General features: G+C 43.0%; 1 protein-coding gene across 1 annotated transcript; it reads right to left on the bottom strand.

Moving 5' to 3' along the window:
• Nucleotides 1-1,108: 1,108 nt before the first annotated feature.
• Nucleotides 1,109-6,102, bottom strand: LOC106582678 (vesicular inhibitory amino acid transporter). The gene is made up of 2 exons (XM_014165974.3): nucleotides 5,062-6,102; nucleotides 1,109-3,686 (listed from the first exon to the last, which is right to left on the bottom strand). Exons 1-2 carry the CDS (start codon nucleotides 5,479-5,481, stop codon nucleotides 2,499-2,501), a joined length of 1,608 nt encoding a protein of 535 aa, XP_014021449.1. The 5' UTR covers nucleotides 5,482-6,102; the 3' UTR covers nucleotides 1,109-2,498.
• Between the last annotated feature and the right edge of the window lie 16,455 nt (nucleotides 6,103-22,557).

The raw sequence follows: 22,557 nt of genomic DNA, 5'->3' as shown, positions 1-22,557 counted from the left end.
ATGGGGCCGTGCATTATCATGCTGAACGGTGAGGTGAACGCCGGAGGATGAATCGCACGACAATGGGCCTCAGGATCTCATCACGCTATCTCTGTGCAATCAAATTGATAATATGCAATTGTGTTCGTTGTCTGTAGCTTATACCTGCCCATAGCATAACCCGTCTGGCACCATGGGGCACACTGTTTACAACATTGACATTAGGAAACTGCTCTCCCACACAACGCCATACACCCTGTTTGCCATCTGCCCAGTACAGTTGAAACCGGGATTGATCTGTGTAGAGCACACTTCTCCAGCGTGCCAGTGGCCATCGAAGGTGAGTATTTGCCCACTGAAGTCGGTTAAGATGCTGAACTGCAGTCAGGTCAAGACCCCGACGAGGACGACTAGCACGCAGATGAGCTTCCCTGAGACGGTTTCTGATTGTTTGTGCAGAAATTCTTTGGTTGTGCAAACCCACAGGGCATAGGTCCACCCACTGGGGAGCCAGACCCAGCCAATGACTTTTTCCCCACAAAAGGGCTTTATTAGGGACAGAAATAATCCTGTTTCATCAGCTGTCCAGGTGGCTGGTCTCAGACGATCCCGCAGGTCTGCAGGTTCTGAGGCCTGTTGGACGTACTGCCAAATTCCCTAAAACAACGTTGGAGGCAGTTTATGGTAGAGAAATGGACATTCAATTCTCTGGCAACAGCTCTGGTGGACATTCCTGCAGTCAGCATACCAATTGCACGCTCCCCATAACTGTGGCATTGCATTGTGTGACAAAACTGCTAATTTTTAGAGTGGCCATCTATTGTCCCTGGCACAAGGTACACCTATGTAATGATACTTTCGTTTAATCAGCTTCAATCTTGAAATGCCACACCTGTCAGGTGGATAGATTATCTTGGCAAAGGAGAAATGCTCACTAACAGGGATGTAAACAAATTTGTGCACAATTTGAGTGAAATAAGCTTTTTGTTTGTATGTACAATTTCTGGGATGTTTTATTTCAGCTCGTGAAACATGGGACCAACGCTTGACATGTTGCATTTATATTTTTGTTCAGTGTACATGTTCTCACGGTTTTTCGTTTTTATCACATAAAACCCACACAAATGTATATGATATAATTTAACTTATTTCTTTATTCTTTAATATTCATTTTCACGATATATGATAACGATTTGAGATTTACATTCCATCTTTTTGAAACCACAATACACTACACATACGGTTTTATAACATTTCCACAGGACCGTTGGATTGTGCAGAATGAAAAAATGTCTTTATGCACATTTTCTTATTTTCATGATCTCTTCATATTTGTATGATTCAGACACTTAATTCCGGACATCGAATAATTTCAATGAATCTCGCAGGTATAGTGTACAAGTAAAATGCATTATAATATCAAACATTAGGGGATAAATTCGAATTTACAGTGACCGAATTCCATGGTGATAATCATGTGACAGGATGTTCCTCTGTCTGGGGCGAATATCGGTCAAGTGACGGACTTGAGGGGCCTTCTTCAAACGATAATGACACAGCCTATTACTTCACATAATGACACAGCCTTTTACTTTGCCGTCTTTTTTCTTCCCAATTTCATAACCTGTGCGATATGTGTTTAGGCCTAACCATGTGTTTTAATGGTTATTCAAATTTACAAAACACGTCTTTCCTTGCACAATACTTTTCTTTTGTCTGAATATTATACATTCAATGTAGCTGTTTATAATGACTAATACTGTTTCAATATAGCGCTTGGAGAGAATACAAATGACTTCTAAATAAATCTCCAAGATATTTGGGATATTCCTAGTATTCATTAACACACTGTTTCATCATTCACGATATGTATTATATTTATGTTGTCTTGCTGATAGCTTATAATGTATTGCCATTATATTAGTTGCCATCATAATAGGCCCACATTACAGTATGTCAATGTGTTAATTAATAATCACATTCACTGCCCACTGAAACATTGAAAATCATGTAGAAGAAAGTGCCATCATATCAAACGCACAACTTTTTTTTATACCATTTAGTCACGATGCCGTCAAATGGTCGTCCAAAACCACATACTTGCATTTCAAATGAAATGTCTCTCAAGATGGGAAACCACCACAGAGAGATGAAGAAACATGTCCCATTTTGCAATTTTGTTTAGGTCGATTGAACTATTGTAAACCTTCACTCCACTGAAAAATATGGATATGCATTTTGTTCTCATATTTATACATTACAAGTTGAATTGTCCATATCCTATTTAGACTCTGTCCCACTGTGTGTGTGTGTGTGTGTGTGTGTGCGCGTGTGCGTGCGTGTGCGTGTGTGTATGTAATGAGTGAGCACAAATGAGTGCTTGCACGGCATTCGGTGCACGCATTTATTTCGCATGAATTCTGTTAGCAGGGATGCACTGACTGCGCTCAGTGGGGATTTCAGTTATACACTAAAAAGGGATGTGCAGTAACATCGATATCCAGTAGACAGTGGCTTGGCTAGTCTTCTATGCCATACTTGTAAGCTTCTACTAGTCCCTCCATTGAGTGGATGAAACCAGAGATGGCGCATATGCCTCCTATTACAAATATGGCGACATCAAAGAACACGTGGTGCCATAGCAGCTTTCTCCATAGCAGCTTGAGGTGGAAGAGGCTGGGGAGCAGAAAGCAAAGACCCGCGCCTGTCAGGCTTCCGGTCAGACCCATGAGAAGAGCAAAATGCGGTACATAAATGGCCATGAGCAACGTGAACACCACAAGGGTGCATCTGAGAGTGAGGCCCCACGCTTTCAGTCTTCCATCGCCTCCATAGCAATCTGGGAACCATGTGCGTTCTCGTTCACAGAAAAAGGATTTCTCCAATACTTCAACCGCAGCGAAGAATGGCAATGGGTATGACAGTAAAGCTTTGGCCACTAAGAAAAGGTTCACAACAGCCCTGATGGTTGACGGCAGGTTGTCGGTGATGACCTCCTTGGTGGCATCCGCCCAGGTCAGGTAGGCCAGAAGGGCGAACAGGCCTTTGAGGACGCATGCAGCGATGTGGGTCCAGTTCATCATACAGTGGAACTCGCTGGGCTTCACCATGTTCCCCTCGAGTGACGGAAGGAAAATCTGAGACGTGTAACTGAACACGATGATTCCAATAGAAATGGGGAACTTCTTCACATCGATGTAGAATTTGACTTTGTCCCAGGCCCAGTCGCGCGCTCTAGAGAGGCAGTAGGCAATTACCAGGATGTTGATGACGAAGTGCGCGATAGTGCACAGCAAACTGAACTTTGACACGGACTTGAGGTTCTTAAGGAAGGCGCAGGGCAACAAGGCGGCGGTGGCCATGATGGCCCAGGACTTCTGTGAGACGGGGAGAGTGGGAAAGCTGTTGTACATCAGGTTTCCGCTCACAACCACGTACAGGATGCACGTCATCACCAGCTCGATGATCTGGGCTACATTCACGATATGGCCACCTAAAGATGGAAACCTCGGTTGACAACAGGCGTTTGCAATGTCCACGTATGAGTCCCTTACACGCACCAGTTGGCCGTCTTCGTCCTCCTCGTACAGGCAGGCGATGAGGATTTTCCCCGTGTAGCAACACACCACGGCGGCGAAAATAATGAGAAACAGTCCGAGGTATCCCCCGTGGAGAATGGCGTATGGTAAACCCAGAACGAACATCCCCTGAAAACATACAGGAAGTTATTTATGGGCATAATAACCAGATACATTCAAGATAAACGTTTACAAAATGTAGCCTGGTATTTGTTGATAATAACTAAACATGTTGGAGATGGGTGGGCGTAAATATAGGAATTGCAAATGAAACAATTATTTTACAAAATGGAGCATTTGTTGAATGACTATTGCACTTTACGTAGGCCTACATGGATTACGCATTATGAGATAGTGTGTGCATGATTCATTGGGTGACATGCTTGCTTGTTGGTGTGGGTTCTGGTGGGCATTCCATTTAGCTGTGAGCGTGCCCTTTCCAGCTAATTTTGTAGTTGTCAATAGGGTGGAGAGACGTCCTGATTAAATCGTGACTGTCATGATGGTGATCATAGCTTTAATAGCGCATGATGGGACGGCGCTTGTCTTGGGACTTTTTGCCACATACAGATACACTGTCAAGTACACTTTAACACTTCAACGGTCGCCCCTGACCCGTTATTACACCTTTGAAGGTGATAGACACGCTTAGCCTGTGCGTAATGCAACGATGAAATGAGCTATAGACTAGCTATAACGTATATGATAGGCTATCGAGGAAAGCACAGAGCAGCGTAGTTTAGGCTACATTTCTGAATGACCTTGACGAAATGACTATCTAGAAGGGGAGATTCAGTCCTTTCGAATAGTATAACTCCTGCTTGAATGCGCTCCAGATCCACAGAGCCAAGTTCGTGCGTAAAGCCGCATCCACATATCAGTGCGCGTCATTTTCTTTTGTCAACTGGAATTAGAATATTTGTGTTTATATGCTAGATATTTTATAATTATTCTCTCGGCTGTGTGTGTGGCTTCAGATAATGAAATACAACAAAACATTGCGTTTTTCGCATTGGTTTAACCTCATTGTAACAGTGTGTAGTTTCTTATTTCTTCATAGGTTATGAACCTTCCCAAACCACATCAATTATCTCCAAATACCCCAATTCATCTCCTTATCCAAAATCAAAAGGTTGTTTTTGTGTGAATTGGGCTCGGGCAATTAAAAAAAAAAAAGTATATAAGGAACTCTTGGAATATTAGTGTCTCTAGACATCCGGGATGCCTCACACTATTTTTTTAATGTTCTGGTTTAACACTGCTGTTGCCTAGGGTCGGGTTTACGAGACTGTTGGAATATCGAATGCCTTAGCCTCTATTTGCCTTTTCAAGAGGGATTTGTGTTCGCAATCAATTTGGTGATAACTGAAAGAAATGCTATGTATGTTTACATTTATTAACATTTGGCAGCCTATATATGGCAGGTAACATGAAGTAATCGTTGAATGAATGAGTGGGATAGGACACCTGCAAGCGGCATGCTGTTTTAATTATGCGTCTTTACCTGGATTGCATTCGTGACATTCCAGCCAGCTTCCCACGCGGTGATTTTCGGTGATTTTTCTTCTTCTCCCAGACCTGAGGCTTTAGAAGCTGAGAGCGGAGGGCCGGTGCCGTCTCTCTGGTAGTGGCTGTCCCCAGCCGCCATTCCGTCTTCTCCTCCACCCATCCCACCCTCTCCGCTCCCCTCTCCAATGTCACCACCACCCATTTCATCCGATTTCATGATGTCCATCTGCAGTCCTTGCCGGTGGTCGTAATCCAAATCATCGCATGCGGCGAAGCCCAGTCCCTCCTCGTCTGTGGCGGCCTGGAAGCCCATCCTGGCCATCATCCCGCTCACCTTCGCCGTGGATTTATTCGACACGGAGGTGGCCGCATTTGACAGTTTATTTTGAAACTTGCTTCGGATTAAATGTGCCATTGTTGCGTTCTCTGTCTAGCCGTTGGGGACAATTTTTGTTGTTGTTCAAATAAAATAAATAGTCAATAACTAGATTGCGACTCTGTTTCTGGATATGAATAAAACGAAGCTATAGTACGGACGGTTGTTTTATAAAGCCTTGATGGTTTTTAAGTTGCTATCTCCACTTCTTGATCAAAGTACTCCTGTTCTTAATCATCCCCAGGTTCATTTCACCTTCAGACGTCGGCGCTCCGTCTTCGCATCTTGTGACCGGCACTCTAGTCTTTAGCTCGACGAAAACGTCCGAACTTGATGCGCGATTTTTTTTTTTAGGGGGTGGAAATGTATTGCGCAGAGGATTACGCAAAATTGTTGCAATTCATTATATTCAGTTCGTTTATTAAATAATAACGGCTGCAGCAACGCTTCCACAGTTGGTTTTCCTTGGCGGTTACTGAGGTCAGTGCCGTACTCTGGAGCCTGGGGGTGGCACGGAGGAGGCACGTGTCATCATCAGTCTGCCAATACAAGAACTCGGCTTCGTGAAGCACTTCTCCAGCCCCCCAGAGCGCGTAGCCACCCCACGGAAGAAAACGGGAGAGATTTGCTGCATTTCTAGGGGAGGTGCTTGTGATACCTTGTCCCCTCCCCACCCCCCCGTATTCTACAACACTTCATTCTAACATCCAATTACATTCTGGGGGCTTTGAATCTTGCATGACGTTACGTGTATAAAAGGAGCTAGGTGGGAACTGAAAGGAGACACACATCAACTCTATGGACCGGGTTATGTAACTTTCAGACTAGAATTTGACCAAATATTTGTTGCTTGACCATTAGTTGTTGTTTTTTTTACGACAAGTGGACGCGCGTGTCTTCAGTGGCAACGATAGTTGACGTGCCTAGCCTACTGGAATTAATGTGGATCAAATGTCAAATTATTGTTCGTTTATTCATGAAGAAAATGCTTATTTTCTTGTTTCGTTGTTTAAAATAGGCTATAGATGGTAAAGTGGAAGTTAATTCCATATAGCCAATCGAGAGAGAAAAACATGTTTTTTGCTATTGATTTCAATTTAAATTCAGCATTATTTCTTAGGCTTGCATTTTACGCACCAAAACGTCTTCATTCGTTAGAATAGCACCGGTTTTCTTGATAGGCCTACCTATATCTAAGTCGAAAAATAATATAATTGGTTTTGTTTCTAAAACGGAGCCAATAATTCATTTCGAAATTGGATTTAAAACCGCTGCATTTTCAGGATCAATGCATTGGCTATACCAAGTTTGATTCTATCCGTAACGTACGTCATCAAGATAATATTTTATATGAAGCTATCTCCTTAATGTGTTTTTAATTTACCCTATGATTGGGAGAACTATAGCTTTTCGGAGCAAAGTATTTCTTTGAGATTGATAGGAGTTGGAAGTTCAAACAATGTAAGAGCTTAACAATGTAAGAGCTATACACGTGGACATGGATTTTCCTTTAACTAGGCTATAAATATTAAGTACAAGTATTGACTCCTGCATGCGGAATCCAAACAGTGTAAATATTTGTATTGTTAAAAACACACATTTTCAGCTAGTATACCACATCTATTTAATACAAATAAATAACAACATGTAGGCCTAGTTTGTAATAGTGTTAATTATAATAAACAAATAACTTGCCCGAAATAGTCATTCCAAGTTCATTTCAAAGTAAGACTATCTAAGAATATATTTTTTTTTTATATATAGGCCTACACATGCAGTGTGCAAGGACCGGGCGTCGCAGAAGCCCGCGAATAGGAGCGAGCTAGACGTCTAGCTACATTTTTACTATAGGCCCACAGCAACAACAGATTTTCATTTCTCACGTCACTGAACGTTTGCGTGTGCCGCCCTCCAGTTTCCCTGGGCCAAAATAAACAGTTCACGTTAGAGCGTGACACAGGCTCTAACGCCTAGGAGGAGTTGAGTTTTCGAGGCCTATTCCTAGTTTACCTTCAACCTATTTGGTGCTGAATGAAAAGTAGAATTTGATTTGGAAAATGCTTTGTAATTTAGGCGACTTCCATTTAAATGATTTGACAGCTCTTGTTGGCGTTCTGCGGTGGGAACATAGGACGATGCTCCTCTCCTAGCTCCAAGCTATAGGCATGTGTTTGTTTTTCAAAATCCTCAGAAATGTCTTATTTTCAACAGAGCGACTGTTGATATTCTGAGATGTTAAACCTCATGTTGTTCTGGGCATGGGGGAATCCATTCATCAGTTAGAGGACTAATTATGGCGACGAGATTGCAGCGCTTTAGTCTTTATCCACTTAATTGGTGCTTTCTTTATTTTCTGACTGAGGTTCAGCACCACGCGCAGATAAACAGCGACTGACCGACGTCGCCGATTTGGTTGTTTGAGTGCTGAAGGAAAGCATGAAGGGGTTTAGCCTATTTTTGTCGTCTGTCTGCTGGACTATATTCAGCGGAATACAAACCTACTGAAGGCTCCATGTAGCAGCTTACCATAATATGTTCACATTGCATTTTAGCCTACAGCCCAGTAGCCACGTGCATCTGGTTCCAAAGAAAAATAGGCTACACTAAAACATGTAGCCTGAACATCACCAGGAATTTTCTGGAAAATACCTTTAATATATCTTATGAAAAACAATTGTTAAAAATCCCACCAGTGATTGGCAATTTTATGCATATTTAAATCTTATCATGCCATGTCAATTGCAACCATTATGGTTTAAAATGTAGCCTACAGTTTTTTTCCATAAAATATATGAGAAACGGGGGTTTACACATGGCAGTGCCTAACGTAAACGGTATTTTCTGCTTTGCTGAGAGAGAAGGCAGAGATATACACGCGGTCCCCAGAGTGAGTGAAAGGGTTAATCACAGGCAGCGTTATCAGCCCGTCCAGACCTCCTCTGATCTGTACTTACGACTGTCTGATTGAATGTCCTGTAAAATGAAAAGAACAACCGTGACACGAAGAGAAAGGGGGGATACAGGGCTGAATTTAAGGTCGATTCCTACAGCAAGACTTGCTTACAAATAACGACTGTTTATTAGCCTATTATTTATTTACGATATATTTTTTTCTTTGCATTCAGGAAATGAGCAGATAATATGTTTTAATTATATTTTTTATTATGAATAATATAAGTGAAACTGTCAAAACAAAAATGTTTATACACGTTTACACCTGCACCAAAAGAAAAGCTCAATGATGTCATAAATCATGATTATTATGTCAAGTGCGCTCATGTTCCATGACCACATTAAATGCCCAGTGCAGTCAAAAACGTGATTTCCCTGTGTTTTATATATTTCAAAACTATAAGTTTGGAATAATACTGTGAAATTGTGAAAATTAAGTGTAAGAAGCTGTTTGAAAAGTGACATTTCAGCCTGTATAGGTGGGATTGAGTTTTGGCCTGCCTGGTGACATCAACAGGCAGTAAATAAGTTAATAGACCAATAAGAAAGAGAGTTCCACACTACTGCTAATAGCAGTTCGTTTTCAGTTTTCCCCTCCCCACTCAGACCACTAGTCTTAGCAAAATTCTTGTCTGAAAAATTGCTCTTTGCTAAGAAGCTATTTTGGTTTATTTTTGACATTTTTAATTGAAAACAATTACAGTAAGGTAATTAATTGTTACCCAGAAATTATTTGATATAGAGAAAAAAACGTCTGAATTGGACCTTTAATATTGTGGTATTGCCGTTTTGTGTGATTGCAGGACTATGCAGGTGCAAAACCCCAAAACTCATCAGTTAACGTTAATGGAATTGGAGATCGAGAGAATCTGAGAGTTGTCTCACTGTCAGATTTCCCCCACCACCATTCAGTCTTTAGATATGGCCCTGCAGTTATTTTGCAGCTATACCAACATGTACAGAATATTCTATTTTAATCGTGATAAATATAATCAGCAATTAAATGTTCCTATATTAACGTGTGTGTGTGTGCGTGCGTGCGTGCGTGCGTCTGTGCGCGTGCGTCTGTGTTTGTGTGTTTTGTCGAAAATGTTTATTCGAACATATTCATGGTTTTCTGTTCAATTGCATGTAGGTGAAAGTGATTTTATCCAGTCATCGCTCAGTTTATCACCTATCATTGAAGGCAATGACGGGTGAAGATGTCAGGTCCCAGGAGGATTCTCAACTATTTGTTGTCACATTGAGAATACAGATTAAGTGAAGATAGCCAAGAAGTGCTTGTCTCATATCGCACGTAGCCAATCCGGTTTGACGCTCTATTGTTTTTTTAAGCACCCTTGTGTGTTGTATAGGTCTAACCAGGGATGGGGGGGGGAAAAATAATTCACAAGCCATATTTTTTTTTTTGCATGATGGTGGAGTCAATCGAAAGCTCATTGTGATTTTGTTGCCTCTTTCCTCACATCCATTCACCGGTGGGTCTCCAGTCCCCCTCCCACCCCAGTTTCACCCTCGGCTCTGCGCCAGTCTGCTCGGTCCTTTCCCCCATTACACGCATGGCTGAACTGGCACAATTGGTTCTTTGGCTTCATGCCCCCCTCCTCCTCCACGAACCACAAAAGGACTAATTGGCACAATAGGAGCCACTGAATAGATTATGTTTGTAAAATATTCTTATTTGTGGTTGAACTATTACACAACCCAACCAACACATGTAGGTTATGGTAGCAAGCGATGCCAGAAATAATTTATAAAATAACAATCGTATAATTTACATAAATACGATATTTTTCTCAAGTGTGTGTGTGTGAGAGAGAGAGAGACAGATAGAGCTATTCTATAATAAAGTGTGTGAACCACCCGGGACTGTTCTGTGAACGCGCTGCGGGCACGTGAATCAGTATGTATGGTGTTGGGAGACGTCTCCTACAATATACTCAGCGGAGAGAAATGAAAACGCTCACTGTCACTGAAGCCATGATGATGCTGGAAATGGGAGGGGGGGGGGGGGGGGGGGGGGCACAGAGCACTGACTGCACTGTGCGCCTCAGAGAGAGCCCGAGCGTCTTGCTCATGCTTTGCCTAAAACAATTGGGATATAAGGGACTTGATATTGGCGACAGATGTATGAATTCTCACGAGCTAAACATAATCGAGGCTTCTGTATGCCTGTGTTTTGATGTCAGCTGTGTCCATTGTACAGAAGTAGGTTACCCCTTGTCACATCAAGTTTGTATGATATAACAATAACAACGTTGAGGTCTAACATCATGATGTATGTAGGTATATGATCCAATGATGTCATTCAAGGCTACACTCTTCGAAAAAAAGGGTTCCAAAAGGGTTCTTCAGCTGTCCCCAAAAAATACAATTAAAATTGGTTCCAGGTAGAACACTTTTTGGTCTTCTAAATGGAACTCTTAGGTTCCATTTAGAACCCTATCTGTAAAGGGTTCTACATGGAACTCAAAAGGGTCATACCTGGAACGAAAAACGGTTCTTCAAAGGGTTCTCCTATGGGGACAGCCGAATAACCCTTTTAGGTTCTACATAGCACCAAGAGTGTAGCACCTTTGACCTATTTTATATCCCAAGAAAAACGTCTCAAATAGTCCACCAGATTGAGCCTCTGAAAGTGCATTACCTAGGCCTATTCCTAGGTAATAGCCTTTTCCTTTCATTTAACCCTTGGCTGGCTGACTGACTGACTGACTGACGTGGTCCCATCATAGACTGCTCAGCGAGGCAGAAACGAACACATAACACACTTCAATTAATAAGGGAAGCTGAAAAGACACTCGGGTCTCTCTGGGGACCGCGCGCGGCTCAGGGAATTAGCCTATCCAGAGATCTTTTCTCTCTCCTGAATCCAATAACATTAGCATCACAATCACAGGTAGGCAGGGACTGCATTATCTCATTGATTAGCCAATATTGAGCCAAATTACATTGCCAACTTCAATTAAATGCATAGTACAACCAAACAGAAAAATAACAAACATTGTTTTATTTCTATGAAATAATATAACGGCCTAATCATCTTGACTAAATGAATACCAGCCTGGGGGGAAAAAAAGACAAGGCTACTTATTGAAAAGTGAGTAGGAGCCTAGGCCTACAATCTCAGAAAAATAGGCAATAGATATAGATTTGACGTTTTTCACATGCTTCTGTCCTCCGTCAGGAAAACCAACCCCAGAGACGCATCCAGGTGGCGCGGTGGTAAATGCTAAGAGCTTTTTCATTATGGTCATAATGCGTCTGTTTAATGGCTTATTATGAGGCCCCGAGAGGGCTACCGGAGAAGTGGTTTATATTAGCCCGCTGGGCCTGTATGCTCTTTGCCAGGCGAGGAATAGCATTTCTGGTTTAAAAAAAATAACACATATACACATTTTTTTAATATTCTGTAGATCATTTAGGCTACTGCGGTTTTAACCAAATAATATTTTCAAAAAGAGCAACCAATGTGATTCCTTTAAAATGCATTGTCATTGTCATCATAAAAATGAGTTTAGGCCTATTTAATTTAATTAAATTTTTCAGAAAGGAAGCCTAGCTATTTCCTCATCATAAGCGCATGTGTGGTCGGTGGTGTTTCTACTCTCGGTGCCGGTGGTTTTCTCTCCTGGTTAAGTGGCTTTGTTTTTCCTGGGGTTCCGCGTGTTCCCCAGACGCCGTTTGTTGTTAAACCGGGGTGACTCCGCTCACTCCATCACCTTTGACGTTCGTCTTTTCGCCCCTAGCCCGGTTTTCACCTTCCTGCTGCGACACATTAACATTGTAATTGCCTTTTACCCCTCGTTTTGAACACAATAAACTCTGCTGGTCCGTTGGGACTAGCGGCTATGGCCCGGGGCTGGCACAATGAACTACGCCATTGATTTATCACACTAACTGCCGAGAAAGGACCACCATCATAACCCAGAACGTAACCACTTTCAACTAGGACTCAGGCTCATGGTTGGGTACTTGCCTAGTGTTTACCCTCTTCTAGACATTGTCTTTTAAACAAAGCAGCAAATAGTGGCGATGGTGGATTCAACACCACGGACAGCAGGGATAGCGCAGTTCTGATGTTTCGACCTACAGCACCACAGCAGTCGACAGCGACCGACAGTTACTCGGGTGCCACTGCGTACAGTCTCCGCTGAGGGAATCCCTGAGGATAAAAAGCCTAGCAGCCGCGACAAGCCTGAATGGAAGACTCCCACGTGAACTGTTTGACAGACTGTTCAAACATATCTGATTGCAAACGTTTGCAGTTAGAATGATAAATAATATGTAGTGAATCTTTAAATTATTGAAGTAGACATGGAGATAGTAACACAACAGTTTCATTTGTATACAATAATTGACTGCCATGCTAGTGACAATGGGAAATAATCAATGGACAGCACACTTAATCCAGCATGGGCCCTCTAGAGCCTGGGGTGTGTGAGCGTGTGTGTGGCAGCTCATGGCTCTTGTCTCCTTGTAGTGAGTACAGCCGTGAGTCACAGACAGACACAGTAGATCATGTAGAAGCATGTTGTTCTCATTAATCTTGAATGTGTGTGAGAAACGCTGCTATATCGTCATCCTTCCCTGGGCCCCCACTCCCAGCCCTGGGCCACGTTCAATAGAGAAAAAGAGTTTTGAAAACGGGGAGGTAGTGTATTACATGAAGCGTGACCAATAGGAACACCGATTCCTGCTACGGTGTGCCCTACTGAACTCCACCCTGGCGTATGTACAGTATATGACTAAGTAAGCTGAAGCTGCCAGCATACCCCCAATTTCTTTTGATGAGTAATTCCAAGTCAGAATTTGTCAATTCTGTTAAAGTCCAAATCTGAAGTCCTAGGTTAGTACGTTAAACAATGCAGTGAGTTGATCAGCACTTGACACCCTTCCTCCCTTTTTAGCTCTGACTCAACTGATATCTACTTTATTGAGGAAAAATGTACTGTCTATGCCTGTGATATCTGGTTGTCCCACCTAGCTATCTTATTAAGATGAATGCACTAACTGTAAGTCACCCTAGATGAGAGAGTCTGCTAAATGACAAACATGTAAATGAGTCCATGTTGCATACTGCATATTCTTTCCCACCTCAGGCCATTGCTGTCTGTAAACATTTAGCAAGTCAATTATACTCGTACAGGATGGGATTCGATCTCCCACTTTCAAGGTAAAAGGCACTCAAACCTTGCAATTGTGTTGTTTTTTTCCTGGTTGGGTTAGATTTTTGTCCCACCTTATTCTAGCATCTTACATGGGCCGTTATATCAGCTGTGTTCACCTTGTTTCAATTAGCAGAAGCCCTGTTTTCATTAGCATAGCACTCACCACCCTCTCATCACTGTGCGAGTCTAACATTGCACCCTGTCCACTACATAGTGCACTACCTTTGACCAGGGCCTATGGCTCTGGTCAAAAGTAGTGCACTATGTAGGGAACATAGGGTGCCATTTGGGACATGCGGCACTCTGAATGATTCATTGAAATGCACCACATTGTCTCCGAAATTGAGTACATTCAGAACTCCTGAGAGGTTGTTTTCTTTTCAGCTCTCACTCACTGCGATGATCTCTGGATGGATACAGCCAGGGAACCCTTTGGTTTAATCGAAGCTAGCAGAGCTCTGAACCGGAATGTTTTAGCCTACCTTAGTATAGCTTCAGTCAGGTTGAATAAATTAAAAAAGAAAGCTGTTTGCCTTCATAAAACGGCTGATTGTGTGCGTGCATGTGTGTGTGTGTGTGTATATTTGCGAGCATATTTCTGTGTCTCTCTCACTCTCTCTCTGTGTGTGTGTGTGCGTGTGTCGTCCCCCATCCAGCTAGCCACAGCCACTCCTGGATGTCATTAATGTCTATTGTGGGCTGCACAATCACACTTAGTAAACTCAAGCACTTAAAAACCACCCACCAGTCACAATATAATAGCCACAGTCACACATGCCCAGTAGAATAGACACAACTATTGATTCCTGTACCGATGTGCCAGACACTGCACAATCACACTACAGGAGAACAGGCTCTCTACATGCAAGGATTGGTTTGTCTCTCCAGGAACAATAAAAATGTATGATGTCATGGGCCAGGAACAACATTTGCACTTGTCCTGCTTGTCTTTGGTCATTTCCTACTGGTATGTTATGTACAACAAAACACAGAATTAGGTTGGTGTATTATACCTATGTGGTTTACTGTAAACAACAACCCTCAATACAGTACTACTACACTTTCTTTAGAAATATCAGATCCCCTCCTCCATCTCTCCCTGCTCGCCCTGGGGGCTCCCTGTGTCACCGTCGCTCACCACTGATTGGTTTCTGATCTCACTTGTGTTCTGTTTAATAAACAGCATTGGCCCTCTCATTTGGGGGAGCAATGGAACACAAGCACAGCCCCAGGGTGCATTGCAGCAGCAGCCGGACCTTGGTTCAAATACTGTTTGAAATCCTTTAAATACTGTTCGTTTTTGCTCTAGCCTTCCTAAAGTGCCAGATGGATGGCGATTGTGGAGTTTTGCAACTATTTCTTTGGTTCCATTGTACCAGGCAAGCTCAATCAAGCCCAGCAAAAGTATTTTAAATGATCTCAAATAGTATTTGAACCCAGGTGTGGTCTGGCTAGAAGCAGCTGCCTGTGTGTCCGCTGCCGTCTAGGAGGGTAGACAGACAGGGAACTGACCTACTGATACTGTGGCCTTCTCAGACTCCCTCTCCCACTCCCCGTCGCACTGAGAGTAGGCCCCATCTAAAGGTCAAGTGAGCCCTTTTAACACATGTAATGTTCATTTAGACTGGCTAATGAAATCGCAGAGACGCCAGAGGTACAAGGTGCACCTGACACAGTTTAGCTGCTGATGTGAGGAGAGGAGGAGAATGCTGGGCGTGTTGCATTGTCTTCTCTTTTCCATTGAGCTATGAAACGCAGGTAGTAGGTTCTATTTTCTAGTGATCATTTTATTGACTGCAGATCCATTATTAAAATAGGCAACTCGTCCCGGGAAACCTAGACCTTGATGGAGCATTGGTACAATGTGGTAGCCAACCCGTCTAGAGAGACTAACAGGCAACAGTCTTTTTGTATTTCATGACACGTGTAACCCATATACCAATGAGGCAATAAAAAAGCTAAGGTTGGTGCTTTAGGCTTATCTTGATATTGGGAGCTCAAAATAACTAAAACATTCGAAGCAGAATGCTCCCATTTCCACTCTCATTTGTCTTTTTCCTTCTATCTTTGATTCTGGTCAGGAGCTTCCATCAATCCCTGTCACACAGCCTAGCTCTGTCTGACCATGCGAACACACACTAGCTACCTCTGTGTGTCTGATCGTTTGTTTCTGGGCAGATTTTTGCAGCCTGATCAGCGGCAGTTCTGATCAATCTAGAGAAATTCCGTTTAGGAATATTAGGAGGAGGAATTGTATTTTTTTTGGGGGGGGGGGAAACGGATCAATTCTGTTCATAAGAAACAGCAGTTCAAAAAGATGTTCGGTGTTTGGGATTCGTGTGCAGTGATTTCTTCTGAGGCTTCAGAGATAATGTACAACATGAGTAAATAGAAGGATTATCATGGTAGTCTGTCTCTGTCACCCTCAGGTTTTACATTATGATATGGAGAAAAGGAATTGCCCTTGCCTAAGTGTCATTTTGCCATATATACTAGATTTTCTACCATTTAAGTCCTTATACTTGTGGAAATTGGCCTATGTGGATAGGGCCAAATTGAAATGTTTCTAACAGAAGAATGATAAAAAGCATATGCATGACCATGGTAGCAATTGAATGAGAACACTTTGGAAATGATCTAACTAAAGGTGAAGACACAACAGTTCACCGGACACAAGACTGAATCCAAACGTTACACTGTTTGATTTGATGTGCATTTTATATTTACTGTACTTTTCACAGCATTTGTCAATAACAAAAACTGAAAATACTCTGGATTTAGTAGCATAATAAGAATATTCATTTACATTTTGCAGTAGGTGCAAGATAATAAAAACGATGACAAGGGTTTGAGTGAGAGGTCTAACTGTTGTCTCTGAGTGGCCACACACAGCTCTCCAAACTGTGCACAGTTCCTAAGTCATTTAAATGCACTTTAACGATGTCCACTACACGTGTATTATTTTGTTTGGGACACAGCCCTGTGTCCCCACCATCACACAATTACTGTTGTTGTTTACGCAATCCAAAACCGTTCCATTATAAGTCGCAATCGGAGTCAGGGCAGTATGGGCATTATGTTAAAGCTTATTCTATTGTTAGCATGCCTAGCTAGGTTATTAAATACACTACAAAAGTATGTAGACGCCTGCTCGTTGATCATCTGATTCCAAAATCATAGGCATTAATATGGAGTTTGTCCCCCTTTGCTGCTATAACAGCCTCCACTCTTTTAGGAAGGCTTTCCACTAGATGTTGGAACATTTCTGCGGGGACTTGGTTCCATTCAGCCACAAGAGCATTAGTGAGGCCGGACACTGATGATGGGCGATTGGGCCTGTGCAGGCCAATCACCCTAAAGGTGTTCGAAGGGATTGAGGTCAGGGCTCTGTGCAGGCCAGTCAAGTTCTTCCACATCGATCTCAACAATTTGTATTTTACCCCCTTTTTCTCACCAATTTCGATCCTGTCTCATCGCTACAACTACCCAACGTGCTCAGGAGAGGCAAAGGTTGAGTTATGCGTCATGACCCGACAAACGGCACTTCTTAACATCTGCCCGCTTAACCCGGAAGCCAGCTGCACCAATGTGTCGGAGGAAACACCGTTCAACTGATGACCGAAGTCAGCCTGCAGGCACCCAGCCCGCCACAAGGAGTCGCTTGAGCGCAATGAGCCAAGTAAAGCCCCCCTGGCCAAACCCTCCCCTAACCCACACGACGCTCGGCCAATTGTGCGCCGCCCTATGGGACTCCTGGTCATGGCCTGTTGTGACACATCATAGAATAATAGTGAAGACATCAACACTATTAAATAAAACATATGAAATCATGTAGTAACCAAAAAAGTGTTAAACAAATCAAAATATATTTTCTATTTGAGATTCTTCAAAGTAGCCACCCTTTGCCTTGATGACAGCTTTGCACACTCTTGGCATTCTCTCAACCAACTTCATGAGGTAGTCACCTGGAATGCATTTCAATTAACAGGTGTGCCTTGTTAAAAGTTAATTTGTGGAATTTCCTTCCTTCTTAATGTGTTTGAGCCAATCAGCGGTGTTGTGACAAGGTATGGGTGGTATACAGAAGATAGCCCTATTTGGTAAAAGACCAAGTCCATATTATGGCAAGAACAGCTCAAATAAACATAGAGAAACAACAGTCCATAATCTCTTTCAGACATGGTCAGTCAATCCGGAACATTTCAAGAACTTTGAAAATGTCTTCAAGTGCAGTCGCAAAAAACATCAAGCGCTATGATGAAACTAGCTCTCATGAGAAACGCCACAGGAAAGGAAGACCCAGAGTTACCTCTGCTGCAGAGGATAAATTCATAAGAGTTAAATGCACCTCAGACTGCAGCCAAAATAATTGCTTCACAGAGTTCAAGTAATAGACACATCTCAACATCAACTGTTCAGAGGAGACTGCTTGAGTCAGGCCTTCATGGTCAAATTTCTGCAAAGAAACCACTACTAAAAGACACCAATAAGACAAAGAGACTTGCGTGGGCCAAGAAACTCAAGCAATGGACATTAGACCGGTGGAAATCTGTCCTTTGGTCTGATGAGTCCTAATCTGAGATTTTTGGCTCCAACCGCCGTGTCTTTGTGAGATGCAAAGTAGGTGGGTGAAGTACGGTCCCCAGCATGACGCATGGAGGAGGTGGTGTGATGGTGTGGGGGTGCTTTGCAGGTGACACTGTCTGTGATTTATTTAGAATTCAAGGCACACTTAACCAGCATGGCTACCACAGCATTCTGCAACGATATGCCATCTCATCTGGTATGCTCTTAGTGGGACTGTCATTTGTTTTTCAACAGGACAATGACCCAAAACACATTTCCAGGCTGAGTAAGGGCTATTTGGCCAAGATGGAGAGTGATGGTGCTGCATCAGATGAGCTGGCCTCCACAATCACCCGACCTCAACTCAATTGAGATGGTTTGGACCGCAGTGAAGGAAAAGCAGCTAACAAGTGCTCAGCATATGTGGGAACTCCTTCAAAATGTTTGGCAAAGGGTGACTACTTTGAAGAATCTAAAATCTAAAATATATTTTGATTTGTTTAACACTTTTTTGGTTACTACGTAATTCCATATGTGTTATTTCATAGTTTTGATGTCTTCACTATTATTCTACAATGTCGAAAATAGAGAACAAAATAAAGAAAAATCCTTGAATGAGTAGGTGTTTCCAAACTTTTGACTGTACTGTATGATCTTACGGTGTTTTGGCACTTCAGACAAATACATTTGAATTTTGCTGCACATAGAATGGAGTCATGATGAGTGCGTCCAAGTGCGTGTTCTGCTGGTAAATATGTTCACAATATGTCAAACATGCTCATTCTATTCAGGACCACCCAGCATATAATGCTTGTCATCCTTGTAACTGTGGATCAAACAAAACAATATTAAACGTTAATAATGTCAATTACATTCGTTTTCAAATATGGAAATGTGAAGTGCACATTTGGACTCACGGGTGTGTGGTTTGCTTGCATGACATCAAAGCGCTAAATTATTACAATGCTCAGCATCTTATCTTTCAGAACACATCGATACCCCTCGATTTACAGCGTTTCCCTCACTCAGACAGCAAATGTGCAAAAGTAGCCCTATTAGCGGGAGGGATGGGGGAATCGTCTTGTCACACGCGATGCTCAAGTTCAGAACGTCTGTCAGTCAAAGCCCATACAGGGCTGTGAAGTGGAGAGCATGAGCTCTGAGGTCATATATAGCATGTTACTGAACAGCCACCGCATTCCAATTTAGGTGCTTATCAATGACAAAATCTGCCATGTTCGATCCATATACAGGATGATGGGGGCTGTGAGTGGAAAGGACTACATCTTTAGCTAGATGGTTTCCTCCACAATCCTTGTATTTCCCCCCCCCCCGACCCTGCTTCTGTGGTAGCCTCCAACACGGTTGTCATTTTGGGCTGGATGGTTGTGCTCCTACCCCTGTCTGACTCGCCTCCTCCACATAATCACTGCCAGTTTTCAGTTCTTTGTTTCCATCCATAAGTGCACCAGGCAGCCAGGCTGGGGGAATTGCTATAATTTTCACCCTCTGTGTCTTTAGGTGCACCTCCTCCACACCTAGCCCCCCTTTACTCACTCTTTCATGTTGCCTTGCCGACATTATCCACCATTAACCGTTACATCCCTCATGTCCTCACATCTTCCTCTGCTCTCCTCTTCTCTCCTACATCCCTCTCCTCTCCTCCCTCCTTTCTTTTGTTCTGTAGTGATCATACCTCCACCCAGCCACCTGACTGGGGTAATCAACCTCCTAAATCTGTGTTGTTATCAGCAGCTACAGGGCTACCCTCTTTCTTTCTCTCTCTTGCTCTCTCTCTTTTCTTTCCCTCTCTCCTCTCTCTCTGTCTCTCCCTGTCTGCCTCTCTCTCTCATCTCCCCATATGTCTCTCTCAACCATCCAAGCCCCTCTCTCTCTCTCTCCCCTCCCCTCTCTCTCTCTCTCTGTTTGTCAGTCTGTCTGTGATAGACAGACAGACTGACTCGTCTCTCTCTCTCTTCTTTCCATCTTTCTCTTTGTCTCTCCCTGTCTGGCTCTTTCTATCTCAACCATCCATGCCTCTCTCTCTCACTCTGCCCGCCCTCTCTTGTATCTCTCTCTCTCACCCCCCTCTCTTTCCCTAGTCCCAGTGATTTTATTTCTTACAGCTGGTGCTTTTTGAAGGATGAAAAGACCAATATCAATTTAAATGCTCCATTTTGAAGTGACTGGCTGCACACCAGCTGAAGGTTATGATTCGTTGGAGCACTGGCTGCCTATACGCAGACTTCGCTGCATATAGGCAGAGGAGTTCGGTCTCAACTTACTGTTAAGAGTTAGAAAGATCAAATATTTAATTTGGTCGTGCATCAGCAGTTTTCCACTCTTCCACTTGGAACCAACCATTCACTAAACCCTAAACCTCAACGAAATCTCGTAATGAATAATGTGGAAATGGAGCAAGTTGAGGAGATGAAACGTCTTGGTGTAACGCTGAATTTTAAACTGTCATGGTCAAAACGTATTGATGCAACGTTAACTAAGATAGGGAGAGGTCTGTCCATAATAAAGCGCTGCTCTGCTTTCTTGGCATTGCTATCAACACAACGAGTCAAATCAAGCCACATTTTATTGGTCGCATACAGATGTTAACGCGAGTGTAGCGAAATGCTTGTGCTTCTAGTTCCGACAGTGCAGTAATATCTAACAAGTAATCTATCAAATCCACAACAACTACCTAATACACACAAATCTAAAGGGATAGAGTAAGAATATGTACATATAAATATATGGATGAGTGATGACTGAGCGGCATAGGCAAGATGCAATAGATGGTATAAAATGCAATATATACATATGAGATGAGTATGTAAGATATGTAAACATTATTAAAGTGGCATTATTAAAGTGACTAGTGATCCATTTATTAAAGTGGCCAATGATTTCGAGTTTGTATGTAGGCAGCAGCATCTCTTTGTTAGTGATGGCTGTTTAACAGGCTGATGGCCTTATTAAGATAGAAGCTGTTTTTGAGTCTCTCGGTCCCAGCTTTGATGCACCTGTACTGACCTCGCCTTCTGGATGGTAACGGGGTGAACAGGCAGTGGCTCGGGTGGTTGTTGTCCTTGATTATCTTTTTGGCCTTCCTGTGACATCGGGTGCAGTAGGTATCCTGGAGGGCAGGTTGTTTGCCCCCTGTGATGCGTTGTGCAGACCGCACCACCCTCTGGACAGCCTTGCGGTTGTGGGCGGTGCAGTTGCCGTACCAGGCGGTGATACAGCCCGGCAGGATGCTCTTTATTGTGCATCTGTCACGAGTGTCGTATAGATTAGACCAAGGCGCAGCGGGTTGTGTGCTCATCATCATATTTTATTAAACACGTGAACACGGAAAAACAAGAAAATAGAGAAAACACGACAGGAAACCGTTTTGCAGGCTATAACTACAAGCAGTGCAAAAACAACTACCCACAAACAAACAGGTGAAAACAAGCTCTTAAATATGACTCTCAATCAGGACCAACGATGAACAGCTGTTCCTGATCGAGAAACACACAGACCACAAAGAAATATACAAACTAGAAACCTAGAATACAAAATACCAGAACATACACCAAAACCCCGGAACACATAAATAAAACACTCCTCTACAATAACCATAACCCCCTAACCACATAAAACAAATACCCTCTGCCACGTCCTGACCAAACTACAATAACAAATAATCCCTATTACTGGTCAGGACGTGACAGCATCTGTAAAAGTTAGTGAGGGTTTTAGGTGACAAGCCAAATTTCTTCAGCCTACTGACGTTGAAGAGGCGCTGTTGTGCCTTCTTCACCACACTGTCTTTGTGGGGGGACCATTTCAGTTTGTCTGTGATGTGTATGCCGAGGAACTTAAAACTTTCCACCTTCTCCATTGCTGTCCCGTCGATGTGGATGGGGGGAGGGGGGGGGTGCTCCCTCTGCTGTTTCCTGAAGTCCACGATCATTTACTTTGTTTTGTTGACATTGAGTGAGAGGTTGATTTCCTGACACCACACTCCGAGTGCCCTCACCTCCTCCCTGTAGGCTGTCTCATCATTGTTGGTAATCAAGTCCACTACTGTTGTGTCGTCTGCAAACTTGATGATTGAGTTGGAGGCGTGCACGCAGTCATGGGTGAACAGGGAGTACTTGAGGGGGCTGAGCACACACCTTTGTGGGGCCCCAGTGTTGAGGATCAGCGAAGTGATGTTGTTTCCTACCTTCACTAACTGGGGGTGTCCCTTCAGAAAGTCCAGGACCCAATTGCACAGGGCAGGGTTGAGACCCAGGGCCTCAAGCTTAATGATGAGTTTGGAGGGAACTATGGTGTTGAATGCTGAGCTGTAGTCAATGAACAGCATTCTTACATAGGTATTGATGATGGCGATGATGGTGATGGCAATTGCATCATCTGTGGACCTATTGGGGCGGTATGCAAA

This window comes from Salmo salar, chromosome 22 (genome assembly GCF_965601325.2).
Source record: "Salmo salar chromosome 22, fSalSal1, whole genome shotgun sequence".
Taxonomy (NCBI): domain Eukaryota; kingdom Metazoa; phylum Chordata; class Actinopteri; order Salmoniformes; family Salmonidae; genus Salmo; species Salmo salar.
This window is presented reverse-complemented; position numbering and strand designations above follow the sequence as displayed.